General features: G+C 43.4%; 1 protein-coding gene across 1 annotated transcript in view; it reads right to left on the bottom strand.

Moving 5' to 3' along the window:
• The window catches only part of Ubl3 (ubiquitin like 3), a 52,048-nt gene that overhangs the window by 5,002 nt on the left and 27,766 nt on the right, over window positions 1-19,280 (bottom strand). Inside the window, exons 2-3 of the mRNA XM_036172235.1 lie at window positions 2,855-2,963; window positions 1,057-1,143 (exon numbers count right to left, since the gene is read on the bottom strand). Coding sequence (XP_036028128.1) covers window positions 1,057-1,143; window positions 2,855-2,963 — 196 coding nt within the window. The remainder of the gene's footprint in view (window positions 1-1,056; window positions 1,144-2,854; window positions 2,964-19,280) is intronic.

Genomic DNA, 19,280 nt, shown 5'->3' with positions numbered 1-19,280 from the left:
TCATAGTCAAGAGAGCACATCCAACCAACAATTAGCTGGTTCTTTTTATTTTTTTATCTTATTTTATTTTTCAAAACAGAGTTTCTTTGTGTAACAGCCCTGGCTGTCCTGGAACTGGCTCTGTAGACCAGGTTGGCTTCAAACTCACAGAGATCCGCCTGCCTCCTGAGTGGGTGAGTGCTGGGAATGCAGGCGTGTGCCACCACTGCCTGGCTGTTTATTTATTAATTTTAATTCGAGATCTTGTTTGAACCATAGAAATTTTTTTTAAAAGATGGCTCCATCATTAATCTATGCATAAAACATCCATAACAGTCAGCTCCTACATTACCAGAGGCTTCGTCCAATTAGGCAAAACTACAAATAGAGAAGCAAGCCAAATAAATCCTACCTCTAAATGGCAGTTACTTCTTGTAGACTGCAGTAGTTTTTAGACCAGATCTCACACTGCCACAGACTAGGCTACCTGTGAGTCTAGACTCTGAAGTAGCCCACTAATGTGACACTGTCAATCACTGAGGTCACCAGCTCTACCCCTCAACTCAAGTCTACTTACAGTGACCTATGTGTCCCACGTAACAGAGCAACCTGAAGAGGGGTGGGTGTTGGACCCTATTCAACGCTGTCAAGCGTTATCAGTGCAGAGCATAAGGAAGCTCAATACATCCACAGTAACCGAGTGAATACACAGTCTACCTGAGGGAGAACAGACTGCACACCCCACCTTAGGTGTAGAGGAAAAAGGGGCTATGCTGGAGTGAGGAGGCTGCGGCCACAGCAGCCATTTGCTTCATCTCCACGCAATGAGCAACTTCCCAATTCATGTGGAAACCTGCTGTGATAAGCGTGCCCTAGTCTGTGGTGAGTTTCACTTAGGAAAAAGCATCACATCTAGACTCCATCATCCAGCTGCACACTGGGGTGGCTTATCTCACAGGGAGAAGGCACACCCACAGCGGGGACCTCAGAGTGTCAGTCTTCTTTTCAGGAAGCACAAAGGCACTGTTATTTAAAACAAACAAAGGCCTAGGATTGGCAGGAGAGGACGTCAATTACCTCCTAGCGTGACGTTTCCGTGTAGAAATCTGCCTTGATAAATGAGGCGCAGGATGTTTGGGCTGCTCACCTGTTCTTCTTCCCAGTCTGAAAGAAAGGGAACTGGTTAGGCCCCGCAACACAGCAGGGGCTGTGCAGGTCACACACCAGAGGCCACCAGGCCTGGCCAGAGCCTCTACCGCCCAGGCACTGCAGCCCCACCTCCTTGCACCCTCCTCAGAAGCAGCAAAGAGCTGCAAAGACTGCCTGCCTCGGAGATCAAGAGTGCCAACTGTAGGCTGCTGGGAAACAGTGGGCTGGGAAATCTAGTCTTGGGAAGGATCTATCATTTGAAAATCACTTCGGTTATCAGTAATTACAGAGCACTATATGTTCCAGTGCTTGGACTTGTTGAAATGCACGCTCCAGGGCAGTAACAAGTTAGTTCCTCAAAGACTTCCTTAGCTGCAGTATGTTAGTACTGGGGTACACTGTCATGTCTTTCTCGGGCCCACTGACAAACAGGACAGTTGTGGTATGGTTGGCCCAGCAGCTACTGCAGACACCATCTGGAAACCTCAGCTCAGACTGCTGTGCAGGCAGGCTATGCTTCCACTGGCAGCAGCTCCCCTCAGCTTGCCGCTGCAAGAACTGAGGCTCTGCATTTAGTTAAGACTTGAGAATTCCTATTCACCTTTCTCAAAATCCTAGGTTCTGCTTCTAGGAGGAGCCCATGGACAACAAAGAAACAGTCTAGACTACTCTGAGGGCAAGAAGGGAGGCAAGTCTCTACCGTGGTTTGGTTTTGTTGGGTGTTCAGAACAACGTATGTGCACACACTTGACCGTGTCCCCTTGTCTCAGCAGCTCAAGCACAAGAGTCACTCTTCTCACTCCCAGGCACCTGTGCCAGGCCTGCCCCCACCCTACAGCCCCTCTTCTGATAAGATCGGGTGAGCCACTCTGCTCCTTTAAAACCATTGTTTACAGAGTGTGTCCGGCTAAGCATTCCTTTGCTATACAGACAAGTGACGGTAACTTTAACCCATACAGAGAAGAGGTTAGAATTGATTTTGCTAAATGCACTATATAGAGCTGGCATGGTGGCACATGCTTGGAATCCCAGCTACTGGAGAGATTAAGGCAGGAGGATTGCAAATTTGAGGGCAGCCCGGGCAATTTAGCAAGACTTTCTAAAACAGGGAGCAAGGGATACAGCTTCAGTAGTGGAGTACTTGCCTAGCATGCACAAGGCCCCAGGTTCAACCCTTTCTACTGGAAACAGTTAAATGAGATGGGCAAAACAGCGTCACCCAATGGCACATGCTGCGGGAATCGTGATGGGAAAGCTAAGGACTTACCTAAAGCAAGGCAGAGTCCCACTAGGTAGGGAGGCAGCGGGGAGGGGACGCTCCCACATATACTCCCCCAGGTGTTCACTGTGGAGTTGCTGAAAGCACTGTGCAGAGACTTCACTCTTTCTGGACCTTGTTCACGGAACTTATGCACCACGGAACCACGGGTCAAGCCTGTTTAGGTTCACTTTCTATAGGCCCCACGCAGAGGAGCCCATGGAGCCCGCTGCCGTGGTAAGGGTAGTTTCTTCCCTTCAGTGTTTTGGTCTGAAGGTTCGTTCACACGGAAGTGGATGTGCACTGAACATACTCTACTGGCACTAAGGCAAACATGGCCTCTGCATTCCTTGTGGTGAGAAAGGCAAAATCTAAGGTAGAGACCTCTTTAAGTTGGTCTTATGTCTTAGTACTTCCCCAAAAAGTGTGAAGCAAGTCGGGATGAAGAAGCAAGCAGCCAGCACTCACCCATGGGCCAGTTGTCGTATACATGCTTCGCAATGTCGGAGGCGGAGTCATTTGGGGAGAAGAGGAACTCCTTCGTCTTCCCACTCACCAAGATGAGGCGCAAGTTAATCTGAAAGCAGACAGGGATGCTCTCAATAGACATCTCAACTGGAAAGCACAATGACTTGTACAGGTTTTCACTTACATTCTGAGTGCCAGGGCCATTAGTGTTTTCCATTTAAAATCTGAATTATTATGAAGTCATCGGACAGAGCAAGAGTTCCATTATGGCATTTTTCATACACAGGTCATTATTCTGTTTTCTTATTCAGCCTTCTGCTGAGATGCCCCGGCCCCGCCCCTGCCTTTCCCTGAAACTCTAGCTGGTCTCCTTCCTCTCCAATAGTCCCATCCCCTTCTACTTCACGTCACAGGGCTTACTTCAGTTCTTTCAAAGCAGATTTTACAATGGGAATTGGTATATAACTTTTATTTCCTGTCATTTACAATGAGTGTGCCGCAATGTCATGGGGCCTGGGGAGACGGATTGGTGATAAGTGTTTGCTGTGAAAGCATAAGGACCAGGTTCAGATGCTGGGCTGCTGGCCAGCCAGTCTAACCTAGCGATGATTCAGAGATCAGTGAGAAGATGGTCTCAAAGAATAAGGTGGCTAGAGGAAGACATCTAATACGGACCTCCGGCCTCGGCACGCACACCGTGCACTTGGACACACAGACAACCAAGTCATTATGCTTCTGAATCTATAACAAGGTCGGCAACTAAACTGCAGATTATGACTGCTATTACAGACTTTGCTTTAATTCAAAACTTATTAAAAACGACAGCCCTGTAAGGGCCTGTTGCTAAACACGAAAGCAAACAAGAAGAATCCAGCAATTTTGTTCTGCATCTTTTGGATTTTGCATTGCAAGTCAATATGTATTCCAACTCAGCAAATATTCCAAAAAGTCCACTTTAAAATTTTTTATCTTCCAAAATTCACTTTTTTATAATGCTGTTGTTAAATTCACTGTTTCTACTCATTTCCCTATAAGCCACAGATATAGGTATGGTTTCCGACATCTTCAGTCTGTATTTTAAGACTTTAGTGGGGCTGGAGACAGCTTAGCAGTTAACAGCACATACTGCTCTGGCAGAGGACCCAGGTTTGGACCCTGATACACTTGACAGATGACTCACAATTGCCTATAACTCTAGCTCCTAAGGTTCCGATGCCTTCTTCTGGACATACACTGTTTTTCTTTTTGTAAAAAGACTTTATTAAAAAGTTGAGTCTGGTCCCAGTTGAGCATTAGACAATCTAGCCTGGCTTCTTTATATATGGCCAGAGAATGTCACTGTATCATGGCAAACTGTGACAAGGCCCAGGTTACTTTGTCTCCTCTTCAGTTACTAATATGTACTTTTTAAAAATTAAAGCAATCAGAAGCCCACTAGAGCCCAGCGTCAATAAGTACAATATAAGTCAATATCAGCACTACCGCAACACTGCACTACGCTGTGGCATGGCAACTCAGCCATGGCAACACCACCCTTGCTCCCTCACCACAAAGAAAATACGCTGAGAATTGATATTCACCAGCAATGCATAATCAATTTGGTTCTTATCAGATAGAATGGACGTGGACGCTGAATTAGAACCCGTACTCCAACTGGATGGATAACTCAGCAGAAGAGAAAAAGGAATGCTATATTCCAGGCAAAAAGCTTTTACTATATCAGTAAGAATTTAGAGCTACTTTTAAAATGAAATTACACTAAAAATTCCTAATATAGGAAGAGAAATGAGTCACACTATTGTAAAGAAGCTCATGCTGAATACCCTCATTCCTAATCCTAACCTTTTCTGAATGCATTCCAGACTGTGGATTCTCATCTTAGGGATGTTCAACAAGTCAAATCTAAGTAATGCTTCAAAATCTGAAATACCTCTCTGGCCCCAACCATTCAAATCAGGGTCCTCTTAATCCATGTTGTGCAGAAACTTTCTCACCAGAGCAAGCTCAGGTAGCCGTCTACAAGACTTAAACAGTTTAATCCCCAACATTTTCCTAAGAAGACATTCTTCTTGAGACTGGAAAAGTAAAAAGCTGTCATTGGCCCCCACCTGCCCCACACTCTGGGGGTGGGAGGGAATGTTAAAATGTAAGAGGGACACATGGGAAATCTGTGTCTTCCTCTTAATTTTGCTGGGAATTCATTCAAACTGTTCTTCAGTTTTGTTTTGTTTTGTTTTCTTTAAAGAAGGAGCTATGCTCTGAATGTAGAAATGTACACCAAGTTACAAGATGTCCTGGTGTCCTCTGAAGATTCTTCACGGAGCCTCAATTGACCATTCTGGCTGAAGAAACCACAACACACACATGCATACCCTACTCTACAAATACATGCTAAGTCCTCAGCACCTCCCATTTAAAACCTGCACCCTCGTTAACCAATAAGCTGACAGACAAAACAATCAATTGTCTGTTATCTATTCCCAGCACTAGAAACTTCTGCCCTTTACCATCCTAAAGGAATTACTTTTCGTTGATATGTATGGCTGGATACACATTTTCGGTCACACAGCCCTACTAACCCGTGTGTACTCATCTAGGCTGTCATCGTAGCCTTAGTGTCCTGCCTGGCTCTAGAGAACCCCTGAAACTGGAGGGGTTTGAGGTGGCTCCCGACTACAGGAGTACAGTTTCTCAGTCTTGCAAACCCTCTACGTGAGGGAAGAGAACAAGACAAGCCCCAGGCCAGGAATTATGGCTCTCGCAGTTAAAGCAGCCGAGACTGATGGAAGCTGCTGCTTTAAGGAAATGAGAACAAGAGTGGAACAATAAATGCAAGCATGGGTTCCATAAAGTGACTCCTGGCCTCAGGGACCCGCGGTGCTTGGCACATGCTGGGCATCTAGCCAGTTGGCCGGCCAATACCTGAGCTTCGGTGTTAAGAGTCCACGTGGAGACCCAAACTGGAAAGGTCACAGGAAAGGCATGAAGCCATGTCTCACGTACTAGTGCCCACTGCACTGTGCAGCAGGGAACACAGGGGTGAACAAGGGCTTCTGGGTAGTAATGTGAATGCATGTGCAGTCCTCAGAGCTCGCAACATGCCACAGTTAATCTATACGCTGTCACCGAGTGAATATTTTGCAAAGTAAAGCCACTTCTATGCTACCATATACATATTTGACCTAGCTTCTAAATGAAGACAGAGTGAGTTATTAATACAGCCAACTTGGTCCTACACCAGAAGTGTAACCTGCCTCGGACACAGCCGGATAGTCTGGGGTTGTTAACAGCAATTGAGGAAAATACTGAATTCTAACCACTCAGGTGAACACAGCACACAGGCTGGCCAGCAGTTAACCATTTCTGCACTGTAGTAAGAATCCACTCAGAAACACCCACCCCCTTGGGAGGTAATAGGGTCCTTCACCCAGCAATGAGTAAAAACTCTTCTCTAAAGCTTGTGCACTTGTTGAAGAAGAAAATGGTTCATCAGGACAAAATGACTTGGCATGAACGGAGCAGAATGTACTGGATTCCTAAGAGGTGGCATTCAGAGCCTCTAGACCAACTACATGCTGAACAACTTCCACGGCAAAGCAAGACAAGATGACCATGACCATGGTGACTGTTCATGGCCTACAGTCACTCATTGTAATGGATCAAGAGGCCCCAAGCTTTCAAACCACCACCCCTCTTTCTGAAAAAAGAATTGAAAAAAAAATTGGGATACATCACATCTAGAACTTAATCATATAATTTGTTTAAGTTGGTCAGGACAAAAGATTAGGGGAGTCAAAAGAATGGAAGCAGACCAGACTAGAGAGAGGACTGTTAGAAATGAGATTATTATGGAGGTGGACAATAACCCCCTTTAAGAGGAAGCATGGCTCTTGTCTACCAAGAGACCAGCACGCTGAACAGAAAAGGAATTCACACTTCCTGCTTGAAAGCCTGAAGCTGCGAGCAGCAAGGCCTGGGGTATGTTCCTGAGTGTCTCTTGAGGAACAAGATCAGCGAAACACTGCTGCCTCCGTGCTGTGTGTCTCCAGGTCCCATGCGTCCTACCCTGCCACCATTCTTTGCTAAGTGGCCATGGCCGAGTGGTGAGTGGAGGCCCTAGATGACCTCTTAGCAAGTCACTTTAAAAGGCACTCACTACAGCTCAGGGGAATTTTGCTGAGTGATGGAAGCCACCCCCAAAGGGTCTATACTTATATCACTCTTAAACTTACAGGATTGGAGGTGGAGAGCAGGCCAGCCTTGGGCAAGTGTGAGGGAAAGAGAGCTGTATCTATGGAAGTGGAGCAGGGGGAGCCATGGATCCAACTGCTCTGATGTGGTAGTGTCCCAGAAATGACATGTGGTGACAAAACTATACAGAACTAAATACAAACATCTATTGTATCCCCGTGACATAAGCAAGTCTGAACAGCCTGTGGATCTTACCAACATCTAATTCCAGTTGTGATGTTATAGTTATGTAAGATATTATCATCAGGGAGATCTGGGACTTGATACATGTGCATGTGAAGTTTTGGTTCTTCTTCAGATAGGCATGGTGGTGGTGCCTACAGCTAGTCCTGCCTGTCCTTGGGAAGGGGAGGCAGGCGAGCAGAGTGGAGCCCAGCCTGGGTGACAGCTCAAGAGAACTCAAACAACAAATAACACAAGCGCCGACTTCCTAAACATGTATGTGGGATTTAACATGCATCTATTTTAATTACTTTTCCTATTTCCACTTGAAGATGACAATATGTTTTTAAAGTATACATTATAATTCAATAACTACTTAATTTAGAAAAAAGATACAAGCCTCTATCAGTGACTTGTACTAAGACAATACAGGAAATTAAAAATAGATATGTGGCTTTCCTTTTTCTAGAACTGAAGGTTAATAAATGCCAGATTTTGAATTTTGTTAATGCTTTTATAAAAGCAACAAAGAATGAGGGAGAATATAAGACTGATTTAAAATAAAAATTATCCAAACACTTTTTTTTTGGGGGGGGGGGTGGGTTTCAAGACAGGGTTTCTGTGTAGCTTTGCGCCTTTCCTGGAACTCACTTGGTAGCCCAGGCTGGCCTCGAACTCACAGTGATCCGCCTGCCTCTGCCTCCCGGGTGCTGGGATTAAAGGCATGCGCCATCACCGCCCGGCTCCAAACACTTTTATAGCACTAAAATATGAGAACTATGTATTTAACAAACTTACTTTCTATCCACTCAAACATCTGAAACACACTGCTTTGTGTTTGCATCATGAAAAATTTAGTATGAAAATAGGGCTTCATAATTTTCAATAAAAGACTTTTTAAAAATTATATGTACTTAAGTGTCTGTGTGAATATGTGCACATGAGTGCTGGTACCCACGGAGGCCAGAGACATCAGATATCCTGGAGCTGGAGTTTCAGCAGCTGTGACTCCCTGATGTGTGTGCTAGGGACCTAACAGAGGTTCTCTTCAAGAGTGTACAAGTACTTAAACACTGGGCCATCTCTCCAGCCCCTGATGTCATAGTCTTGAAGACAAGAAACACACAAACAAGCCAACAGTGGGAAGGAGGTCTGTCCAGGATATAAAATTAGAAATGCTCAATAAGGATTTGTTGAGTGAGTTTTAATAAAAACCAGAGGAAGCATTCATGGGCTGAGTCCACAACAGAGCACAGCACAGTGAATGTAAAGTAAAAGCCTACAGTGTGCAACTTACTGAGACACTTCACATGGTGTTTAACCACCCCATCTTGCCCACTCCAAAGCAGAGAGAGGCCACAGCCCCACCTCAGAGTTGTGGGAGTGGCTGGAGGCAATGCTTCACAGTGCTCAGTCCCCTGTGGCCCTGCTTTTTAGTCTCCAGAATCCTTCTGCCTGTTCAAAGCACTTCAATCTTCACTCTGTCCTCCTTTCTTCAAAGCCTCCACACAGGCCGCCCTGTACTTGGAACACTTGGCATTCCCCATCCCATGCACACACCTAAATCTCAGTGCACAGCTCTTCTGGACTCCACTGGCTATGACCAACCCAGCTTCAAAACAATCACTGCAGATGAAATGCTACAACTACATGTGGAAAACAATTTCGAGGAGTAACTGGAGAAGACAAGTGTTTATATTTCCCATTGAAAAGGAGCAGCAAACACATCCGAGCAGTTTATTTACTCACAGCATCTATGACACACTTAAGCTACACAAAACATACCCGCGGTCCTGCCTATGGTCTCTCTCACCCTCAGCGAACTAAGGCCTGGAGTGATGACTAACCCACTGAAGCCTGCTGATTGGATCTTCTCTACTCTGTTAGCACCTTAGGTGGTAAAGATTCTAATCGTACATTGCATATTAAACCCTGTAAGTGGAACACTCACTCAGTGAGGTGGCCTGTTTCATGGTCTAGAAACATCTGTCTACACTGAGTGGAGATAAAAGATCAGAAAGGTCTCTAACTAAAGTTCCTCTACAACAATGGTTCTCAACCTGTGGATCATGACCCCCACAGAGTTGCATATCAGATATTCAGCACCTCAGATATTTACATTACAGTAACAAAATGACAGTTATGAAGTAGCAATGAAAATAACTTTATGTTGGGGTCCCCACAACATGAAGGACTGTATTAAAGGCCGCAGCATCAGGAAGGTTAAGAACCACCGCTCTAGGAAGTTTTACATTTTCCCACTTACTTGGAATGTGCATTTCCAGAACCACATTCCAAACAGTATTTTATATTTCCCAAATTGTCCAACTATTTATTGATTTAAAAAAATTCCAGGCCAGGCGAAGGTGGCACATGCCTTAAATCTCAGCACTCAGGAGGCAGAGCTAGGCGGATCTCTGTGAGTTCGAGGCCAGCCTGGTCTACAGAGTGAGTTCCAGGAAAGGCGCAAAGCTACACAGAGAAACCGTCTCGAAAAACAAAACAAAACAAAACAACAACAACAAAGAAAACCCAATTCCAGTCACAATGCAAACAAGAAGTTAGGAAGCCCTGAAGATGAACGGATGCTAACAGTGGCTAGCTTACTTGCTTTCATATACAGACTTATTTTTCTATCACCAGAATAAAGAGCATAGGGTTTTTATAAGTTCAGTTTAGAATCAATATATGCAGTACAAAATATACAAAGTATCAAATGCGGTGTCACACAGTAAGGTAATTAACATCATAAATTACTGAATACTGTAATAACCATAATCAGCCTAGCAAGTCACTAAACACTACTACAAAATACTCTCCTTTTAAGTACTTTACAATGTACATTTATTTTGAAATAAGTTTGGGCAATTTTGGTAAAATTAAAATTCTATGAGAAGATCTATAGTGCATAGGCTTGGGTATTCGTATGTGTGTGTGTGTGTGTGTGTGTGTGTGTGTGTGTGTGTGAGAGAGAGAGAGAGAGAGAGAGAGAGAGAGAGAGCGCGCATGCACGCATGAACTAGTAGTGTAAGAGCATGTTGATGGTCAGAGGACAATCTGGTTATTCCTCAGGTGCCATCTGCTGTTATGGGATATTTGTACACTGTGTGAAGATGTATTGCTGTGATTGGTTTAATAAAAAGCTGAACGGCCAATAGCTAGACAGGAGGTATAGGTAGGACTTCCCAGCAGAGAGAGGAAGTAAGAGATAATTGAGGCATGCAGGGAGACACCAGGAGATGCAGAGCAAGCAGAATGTGCAGGAAGGGAGGTAATAGCTATGAGCCACATGGCAGAATGTAATTAATATAAATGGGTTAATTTAAGTTACAAGAATTAGTTAGAAACAAGCCTAAGCTATAGGCTGAGTTTTCATAATTAATAAGAAGTCTCTGTGTCATTATATAGGAGCTGGCTGGACAGAGAAAGACTCAATACAATCTGTTTCCTTTTTTAGGTCAGGTCTCATTGGCCCGGCGCTCACTGGGTAGGCTGGCCTCAGTGGCCAGTCAGTGAGCCTGCCTGTCTACAGCTCCTCAGTGCTGGGAGTCTGTCAACAGTCTAACTTCTTCTTATGCCTCCTCTGATAATTATTTTACTATCTCTTCCTACCCTAATAATTAGAAATTCTTGCAAATTAACATTGAAAATATAAAATTTAGAAGTTCCAAATGCTATAAACTTACACGTTTCTGAAATCAAGTTCTGGTTCTGCAGTGTGTTAAAGCCTGACTTTAGGCTATTCCTTTAAAATCTGCACACAGGATACCAACTAGCTGCTTCAAACTGATTTTAATATGCAAGGCTCTTACATACAGTGTCAACTGAGGAACAGATGTGAGTCATACTGAAGTACCTGCTCTGGGAGGGGCATGCAGGGATGGATAAAGTCTTGGCCCTAAACAAGATTCTCACATCCCTCAGCTCTCTACAAGAAGGGCTGTTGACTGAGGACAACTGTCCCTGACAACTAGGAACTAAAGAACTAAGTACAGGCAGGAGAAAGGGAGTTGGCAGAAGCACAGTAGCAGAGAGGCCCGGGGACAGTCATGTACTTTGGAAGGGGACGGACAGCTCTCTTTCTCCGGCCTGCCCCCTCTTAGGAGAATCACAGCAGTCCAGTCTGTGCCCAGTCGGCCTGAAGTCACAGAAAAGGAAATCAAGCACTGTGGATGTCAGGGGTTCTCCTTCTGAACCCCCAATGGTTCTAGCAGGCTGTCTTTCAACATGTTGCACTTTCTCCAGTCATCTAGTTACCCAGGTGAATCCTGGCATGACACGGGCTAGAGCTTTTAGGAGCCACACTTAAAGTTGTCTTGTCTTTGCTCCATTATTGGGGTCCTCTACACTATTCCTTTGGGGTGTCTGCCCCTTTTGGGACTGTCTCTTCCTACTTACTCATATCATCACCAAGCTCGAGTACTACATTAGATCTGGGGACCTCAGTTATTTACCATGGACTTTCAGGACAGAACTGCAGTCCCGAGAGACCAGCCATCAACAGAGAAGCATACTAAAGCCCCCAGGCCTCTCCTACATGACCCTGTGCTCCAGAGCTCCTCAACTAAGGCCAGGCCCTCTCCCCACTCTCCTAGGACTTCCTCAATACCTGACCCCAGACTTCTTCAGGAACACAAAGGGCTTGCTGGTTTTCTCCCTTAGGATAGAAAACAAATTCTGAGGCATTATCTGTGACATACAAACTAAAAACTAGTCTTGCATTTCTCTGAACCATGGAACTTCAGAGGAATAGATTCTAAGAGAGAAAAAGGGTTATTTACTGTAAAAGAGGTTTAGAAATGTGATCCCTTAAACATCACTATCAATGTTTTAAGTATCAATAAATGGTTAAATTGTGAAATTCTGTCTTATGCATATTTTATCACAATTTACAAGTTAATTATAAGCTATAGTATCAAGTCTGAACCATTTCCTCATATTTTCCTAACAGTGCACGGGAAAGATAAGCTACTTATTTGGAATAGTCTCCCACGATGCAACAATTAGTTCAAAGACAATCATGATGGCAGACCCACCAGCACAGCAAATTCCTCCTGACTATGATGACACCCCTGTAAACATGTCACTGTGCTGTCAAGAACACACAAGTGTAATACATACAATTATGTGCAGCGTATAATGCTTGATAATGACCTTCAACTACTATGTACTGGCTTGTGTGTTTAATAAACTGCACCTTTTATCACTATTCCTGACAGTCCTACTTCCAAAAAGAACATTCTGCAGTTGTGGCTATGGCTCAGAGATAGAGCACTTGCCTGTTAAGTGGGCCCTCAGCTTAATCCCAGGCACACACATACTCCCTACTATGAGCAGATCTGCCTTAAATTCCTAAAGTACCTCAATTTAGACAATAAGTTATAAGATGATCCTACATAGATGGTATCAGTTACTGTAGCAAGAGATACTCTGCCTACATTTACTTTCCAATCAATTGATCCATAAGGGATCATCAAGTAGCAAGATTTAGTCAGGAAACATCATAGTCAAAGACACCTCATCCAAAATCTTTCTGAAGCCATGGTGTATGATATATATGTGATAATTATACTTAGTGCTACCAGAAATTAGTTTTTTAAGTTTGTGTGTTGGTAGTTTTATGTCAACTTGACACAAGCTAGGCACTGGTGAGGAGAAAATGCCTCCATAAGAAGGGCTGTAGGCAAATCTATAGGGCATTTTCTTCATTAGTAATTCATAGTGGAGGGCCCAGCACATTATAGGTGGTTCCATCCCTGGGCTGGTAGTCCTGGGTTCTATAAGAAGGTGGGCTGAACAAGCCATGAGGAACAGTAAAGAGCACCCACCCCTCCGTGGTCTCTGCATCAGCTCCTGTCTCTAGGTTCCTGCCCTGCTTGAGTTCCTGTCTTGCTTCTTTCAATGATGAAAAGTATAAGACAAAGACAACCCTTCCTCCCCAGGCTGCTTTGGTCATAGTGTTTCATCACAGCAATAGTGACCCTAATTAAGACAGAATAATTTTCAAGACAATGATCAGAGCACACTGATGAATTCTGAACCCTTTGGTACTCTACAGAACAGGCTAGGCTGAGAGACTACCAGTGGACAGAATCTGAGAGTTAGAGCAAAGGGAACAGGAGAAAACAGGGTGGAGTAAGTGACGGTTCCAAGCTTCGGTGTTAAAGTGTATGAGGGAGCCAGGAGAATTTCACGGCAACAAGTATCAGAAAAGGTTTAGTATCTAGAAAAGTATAAGTTTAGGGTTTTTTTTTGTTTGTTTGTTTTTTTTAGTGTATCAGTTTGAAAACTCAATCTTAAAAACTTAATTCTGGTAGCACCAAATATAATTATCACATATACCATGGATTTTGGAGATGAGGTACCTTTGACCTTTTGTTTCTTGATTGAATCTTACTATTAGATAAAAACTGGGAAAATAATGCATTTAAAAATAATCATATAATCATTGTCTTAAAAGAGAAGACTTAAAAAAAAAAAAAAAAAAAAAAGACAGGGTTTCTGTATGACCCTGGCTGCCCTGGAAGTCACTCTGTATAACAGGCTAGCCTGGAACTCAGAGATCACCTGCTTCTGCCTCCTGAGTGCTGGGATTAAAGGTGTGTGGCCACCACAGTTTTTGACTGGAAGGATGAACCAAACACCAGACCAGGGTATGTCAGATTGTAGCTGGATTCAGTGTCAACAGTTCAGTGACAAACACCTTATGTATAAGCAGGAAGTAATCTACTGGAAATCACTAAGAAAATAACGTTTTCTTCTACTTTGCTGTTAAGCATAATTAGGTAAAAACAAATTCATTATTCTCCATGCATTCTGGAATGCAAACTCTGATAAAGACCACAATGATAATAGAAAACAGTTGCTCCCAGAAGAAAAGAAAGTTTAAAAACCATCTAATTCTTTATATTATGTCTGTCAACTCATTATTCCAAAGTGCTAGCAAGCACTCCTGTTTATGAAGAAGATGTTCTGTCTGGCTAGGAATAAAGCAATTGTTTCATGCTGCCTGCACTCTGCGGTCCTATTCAGCTTGCACAGACAATTTGCATCAACCTGTGACTAGTGATACTGTCACTCAGTGGTGCCCCAGATAGCTATGACCTCATGGGCTCTTAATATTGAGGCTCTCATTTATTAATTAACGTCTCTGAAACATTCATGAATTCTGACTTTAATACAATGGTGTTTTATTATCATTGACTAGAATTTAAAACCCAAATATACTCAGAGTTGGCATAACAAATTATTTAGCAGGAGGGCTCCTAAGACACAAACAAGGACAGAAACAACTGAATAATGGATGCATCAATGTCACTGTGTACAGTAAACACAATCTTTGGGAAAACACAGCGTCATCTGTGGGAGCTTCCTGAACTAAGAGTGCTGCCCAGCATGAGCACTGGGGCTTGTGAGTGGAGGGACTGCTTCAGATGATCACTTCAGGATCCCGGAATCCTAAGCTATGCGCGCCAGATCAAATCCAGCAGCATTAAAAACCTTCATCCTAAGGCAGAGCTGAATGGAGGCAGCAGATGGTTTCCAGGAGGGGAAAGACAGAGACCACAGGGAAGAGTATCAGAGTGCTGTTCCCACTCTATAAACGTCAGACTTTCTGGAACGAAGGCTAAAGACACGAAGACAGTTCTCTAAGTGAAAAGGAACAGGGTCTCTGGAGACCACAGGGGTGATGTATCAAACACTTGTTGACTGACCCCTTGAATTGCAGACAACTGAGCCAGTAATTCTAGTTGAACCACTCCAGCAGGACTGCGGGGCAGTGGCTTGCCCTCTGACTAAGAGGAACAAACAACAGCTCGGTTGGAAATCTGCAAGAGCAGAAGGGTATACCCTGTGAGGACAGAGTGAGCCTCAGACTAGGGGTACCTCCTCCACCTGCACTGGCTTCAGAATAATCAGATCTCTCTGAAAATGCTGTATAACCCTTTGTGGATCATGCTGTCATCTTCAAATCACACTTCTGCATGACTAACTTGTTCCAAATCACTCCAAGGTCTCTAGCAAGCATGTAACATCAGTATCTAGATCACTTCTGCACATTTTGCGAGTGAAGCTAAGTAGGAAAGGTGTTTGTTTCTAAAAGAAATAGCTTTAACATGTTAATTCAAAAGAAATGAGTTGTTCCCAGCTCTTAAGACAGCCAAGCAAGACAGAAGAGACCAGTTAGAGACGATGCTGCAAATGGAGGTGCAGGCAGAGCGGGCCCAGGAGAGGCAACATGACACACAGCTCCAAGGCTGCCTTTGTGCAGGGAAAAAGCCACCTACAAGTCTTTCTTGATTTTGTTCCTTTAAATTAAAGCCTGACTTACAAAAGAAAAGTTATAAACTCTAATATAGTCCTAGTTTTACAGTTAGCTCTAAGTTTTTATTCAAGTCTGTGTACGTTATCATTGATCAGTGTCTTTGATTAGCTAGTCACACCCCCATGAACAGGACCAATGGTAGACCAAAATATTCAGAGAAAAACTGCATCTGTATTGAACACTCAGGGACTTTTCCTTGTCGTTACTCCCTAAACAATAGAGGACAGCAGTTATTTAAACACTTCGTCGAATTGGCTGTCACAAGCATCTACAAATGATTCCAGTGCATGGAGAATGTGTGAGGTTACACACAAGTACCACACCACTTCATAGGATTCATCAGGTTTCAGGGTCCCACTGGGGGTCCTGAAACTTCCACTACTACACCAAAGGACAGCTGTAATTAGGGTTTGAATTACAATTATAAAGTGAGATTCTATTCCTTTTCAGATATTTTAATGATCTGACCAAATCTTCCCAATTACCTGATGACTCTTTCCAATGTAATAAACTAAATTTAAGAGCACGGTAGATCTTAAATTCTAGAGAACACAGCACTGAAAACATAGTGAAAAGTAAGATCAATCAATAGCCGTACTGCCTAGTTTTATATCAACTTGACGCAAGCTGGAGTCATCAGAGAGAAGGAAGCTTCAACTGAGGAAATGCCTCCACAAGATCAGGCTGTTGGCAAGCGTGTAAGGCTTTTTCTTATTAGTGACATATGGAGGCGGGCCCAGCCCACTGTGGGGGGTGCATCCCTGGGCTGGTGGTCCTGGGTTCTATAAGAGAGCAGGTTGAGCAGCCAAGAGGAGCAAGCCAAGTGAGCAGCACCCCTCCGTGGTCTCTGCATCAGCTCCTGCCTCCAGGTTCCCGACCTCACTGCTTTTGATGACAAACATGGAACTGTGACTGAAACATGTCCTTTGCTCTTCCACTCGCTTGGGTCATGGCGTTTCATCCCAGCAACAGTAACCCTAATGGAGACAGTAGTCCATTGCTTGCGTAACACTGCAGGTACTCTGAGCAGTGAGCACAAGAAGAGCTGCTGAGCATGAGGAGAAGCCACTGCAAATACAGCGGGAGGCTGCAATCACAAAGAAGGGCAGACAAGAGTTGGCACACATGTGGGAACTCCCCTCAAATGCTGCTGGCTGTAACGATGGCCACTCTGCAGTCACTCTGTGATTTAGCAGGTGCAGTCTGTGTGCAGCACTCTCCTGACTGTGGTAACAAAGCAGAGGTCACACACACCTTTACTTGTTGGGGATGTCTTATCTGATGACAGGGTAAAATGATAAGACAGATGAGAACTCTTAAAATAGCAAATTAAAAACAATTCATTTGGGAGAGAGACAGTGAACAGGTTTAAGAGTATGTGCTGTAAGTGTAGGTGACAGACAAGGGTCCATCAGAGTAACGCTTCCACTTCTAACAATACTTGAAACTTTCTGCAAGGAAAACAATTTAAAATTGTTATAAAGTGGCTGATAATTTTCCAGGGAGTAAAAAGACGGTTTTCTACAAAGAAAATAATTCTATCATCATAACTTAGGGGCTTTTTCTAGGACTTCTTAGATTGCTACAGTGTCTCCAGAATCCAGGACGCCTGTTGGGATAAGGATGATTTCTGCCTGCTCAATCAAACCAGCTGTTGTACAGCTATTATACTAATGACTCCCTCCCTAAAAGAACAGGTTCCCCAGTACCTGCCATGAACCTAAACAATGTCTTCCCTGCTACAGATGAGACCCTGATTATCAGCTACTGGGAAACTGTCAGAATCAAGCCTTCCAACAACTATAATAAAACTATGAACAATCTTTCAAAGATTCCATGACATGAGTAGTGCTCACCTTGAACAACTATTTATACACACACAGGGACATAACCATAGGCTCTTTGCGCATGCTCATAAGTACACACAGGCACAAATTTCTTTGCTGACTGAAGGAAATCCATAAACTTGTCTGTGATACTGATTAATTTGGATTTTTTTAATTTGAATCTTTTTTTAATTTGATTTTATTTGAATCAAATTTTATTTGACTCTTAGGACACATTTTTTGATAAGACTGTACATACAAGCACTTTGAATTTTCTAGAATATACATCTTTTCAAATATTTCTCATCTTCCAGGGCCTCCACTCTTAGGTAAAATAACAAATGATCTGATCATGTCACTTTCATAACTTGGTCTGAATACTATTACTACAGGGAAGAAGTATCATTTGCATATTCTTTTTACTCTCCTATGGGGTAATGTTCTGAATTTAACTAGTACCCTCCAGAATTCATATTCTAGAGTTAGAGAAATTACAGAAAGACATTAGAGAAAACCATCATGGGAAGGAACACATACTAAAGAAGAGAGCGGCTTGGCATCCTTTCTTCAGTGACATTAATTAGAAATTACTAAATTAGAAATTAGTAAAAAAAAGTCTTCTGAAGATACACCTTATCAAATAAACTGTAAACAAAGATATTTTAATGTACTTTTCTTGTTCTCCATATTTTATTTCCTCTTTTCTGCCTCAACACCAAAACTCCACTCTTTCAGTCAGATAGGGGAGGGTAAAAAATCAAGTTCGAGGTACTCTAGTGAATCAGATGCCACGTTCGCAGTTAGGCAGAGCTGTGTGTGGATCAGAGGATCCGAGCATTACGGAAGTGTGCCGTCTCCATGTGCTGCTGTCGCCCGACAGGCTTAGCTGAGCCTCCCAATGTACTTCTTCCCATTGGGTAGGGGAGTGGAGAAAGAACGATTCTCATCCTAGACCAATGCTTCTCAACCATCCTAATGCTGTGTGTGACCCTTTAATACAGTTATACAGTACCTTATGTTGCGGTGACCAATCATAAAATTATTTTGTTGCTACTTCGTAACTGTAATTTTGCTACTGTTATGAATCTGTGTTGCTACAGATATGCAGGATATCTGATATGTAACCCCCAAGGGGGTCTTGACCCACAGGTTGAGAACCGCTGTGCTACAGCAAGCAAAGCAGTGTTCTGTCACAGTCTCAACATTGACATTACACACTAGCCACATGTGCTTGGGAGCACTTTTATATAACTGTATCTACTGAAAGACTAAAAAAACTTAAGTCTACATCAAGTGTTGTGAGTCTAGATTTGGCAAAGAGAAATTAGCGTGAATGAAAATGGCTGCACCTTACGTGTCCTCTTCCTACACGACCCTCATGGTCTAGCAAACATTTAGGCCTGTAAATCCTCTCGGTGCAAATTAAAATCACATTAAACCTCCACAACTAGTCTACCAACCCCACGAGGGCAGAATCTCAAGGCCTCCAACTCCTGGTTCTTTGCTCCCTTCTATTCTCCTTCCATTGTCAGCCAGTTTCACAGTATCTGTGGTAGCACAGGCAATAAATATCCCTATGAAAACTCAAACAAGAACTGCACCAGCTGATCATCTTCCCTAAAGTGCGTCAATAAAACCACCAGGGGCCATTTAGAGAGGAAAGGAAATGCCATGATTGCCATGGCAGACCGGGCCTCCCATAAGCCTCAGCAGCTTAGTTCCCATGGTAAACACGTAAGGTCCTCTTAGGGAGCTACCAGCACCCTACATTTCCAGGGTCTATACTAGTCCCTTGGACCATCTCAGTGTGAATAATCATTCATGAAGCACACACAGTTAGAAAACACAGAAGGCCAAAGCT

The sequence above is a fragment of the Onychomys torridus genome, chromosome 22, assembly GCF_903995425.1.
Source record: "Onychomys torridus chromosome 22, mOncTor1.1, whole genome shotgun sequence".
NCBI classification, from domain to species: Eukaryota; Metazoa; Chordata; class Mammalia; order Rodentia; family Cricetidae; genus Onychomys; species Onychomys torridus.
The sequence above is the reverse complement of the archived record's forward strand: the minus strand, read 5'-3'. Positions and strand labels throughout refer to the sequence as shown.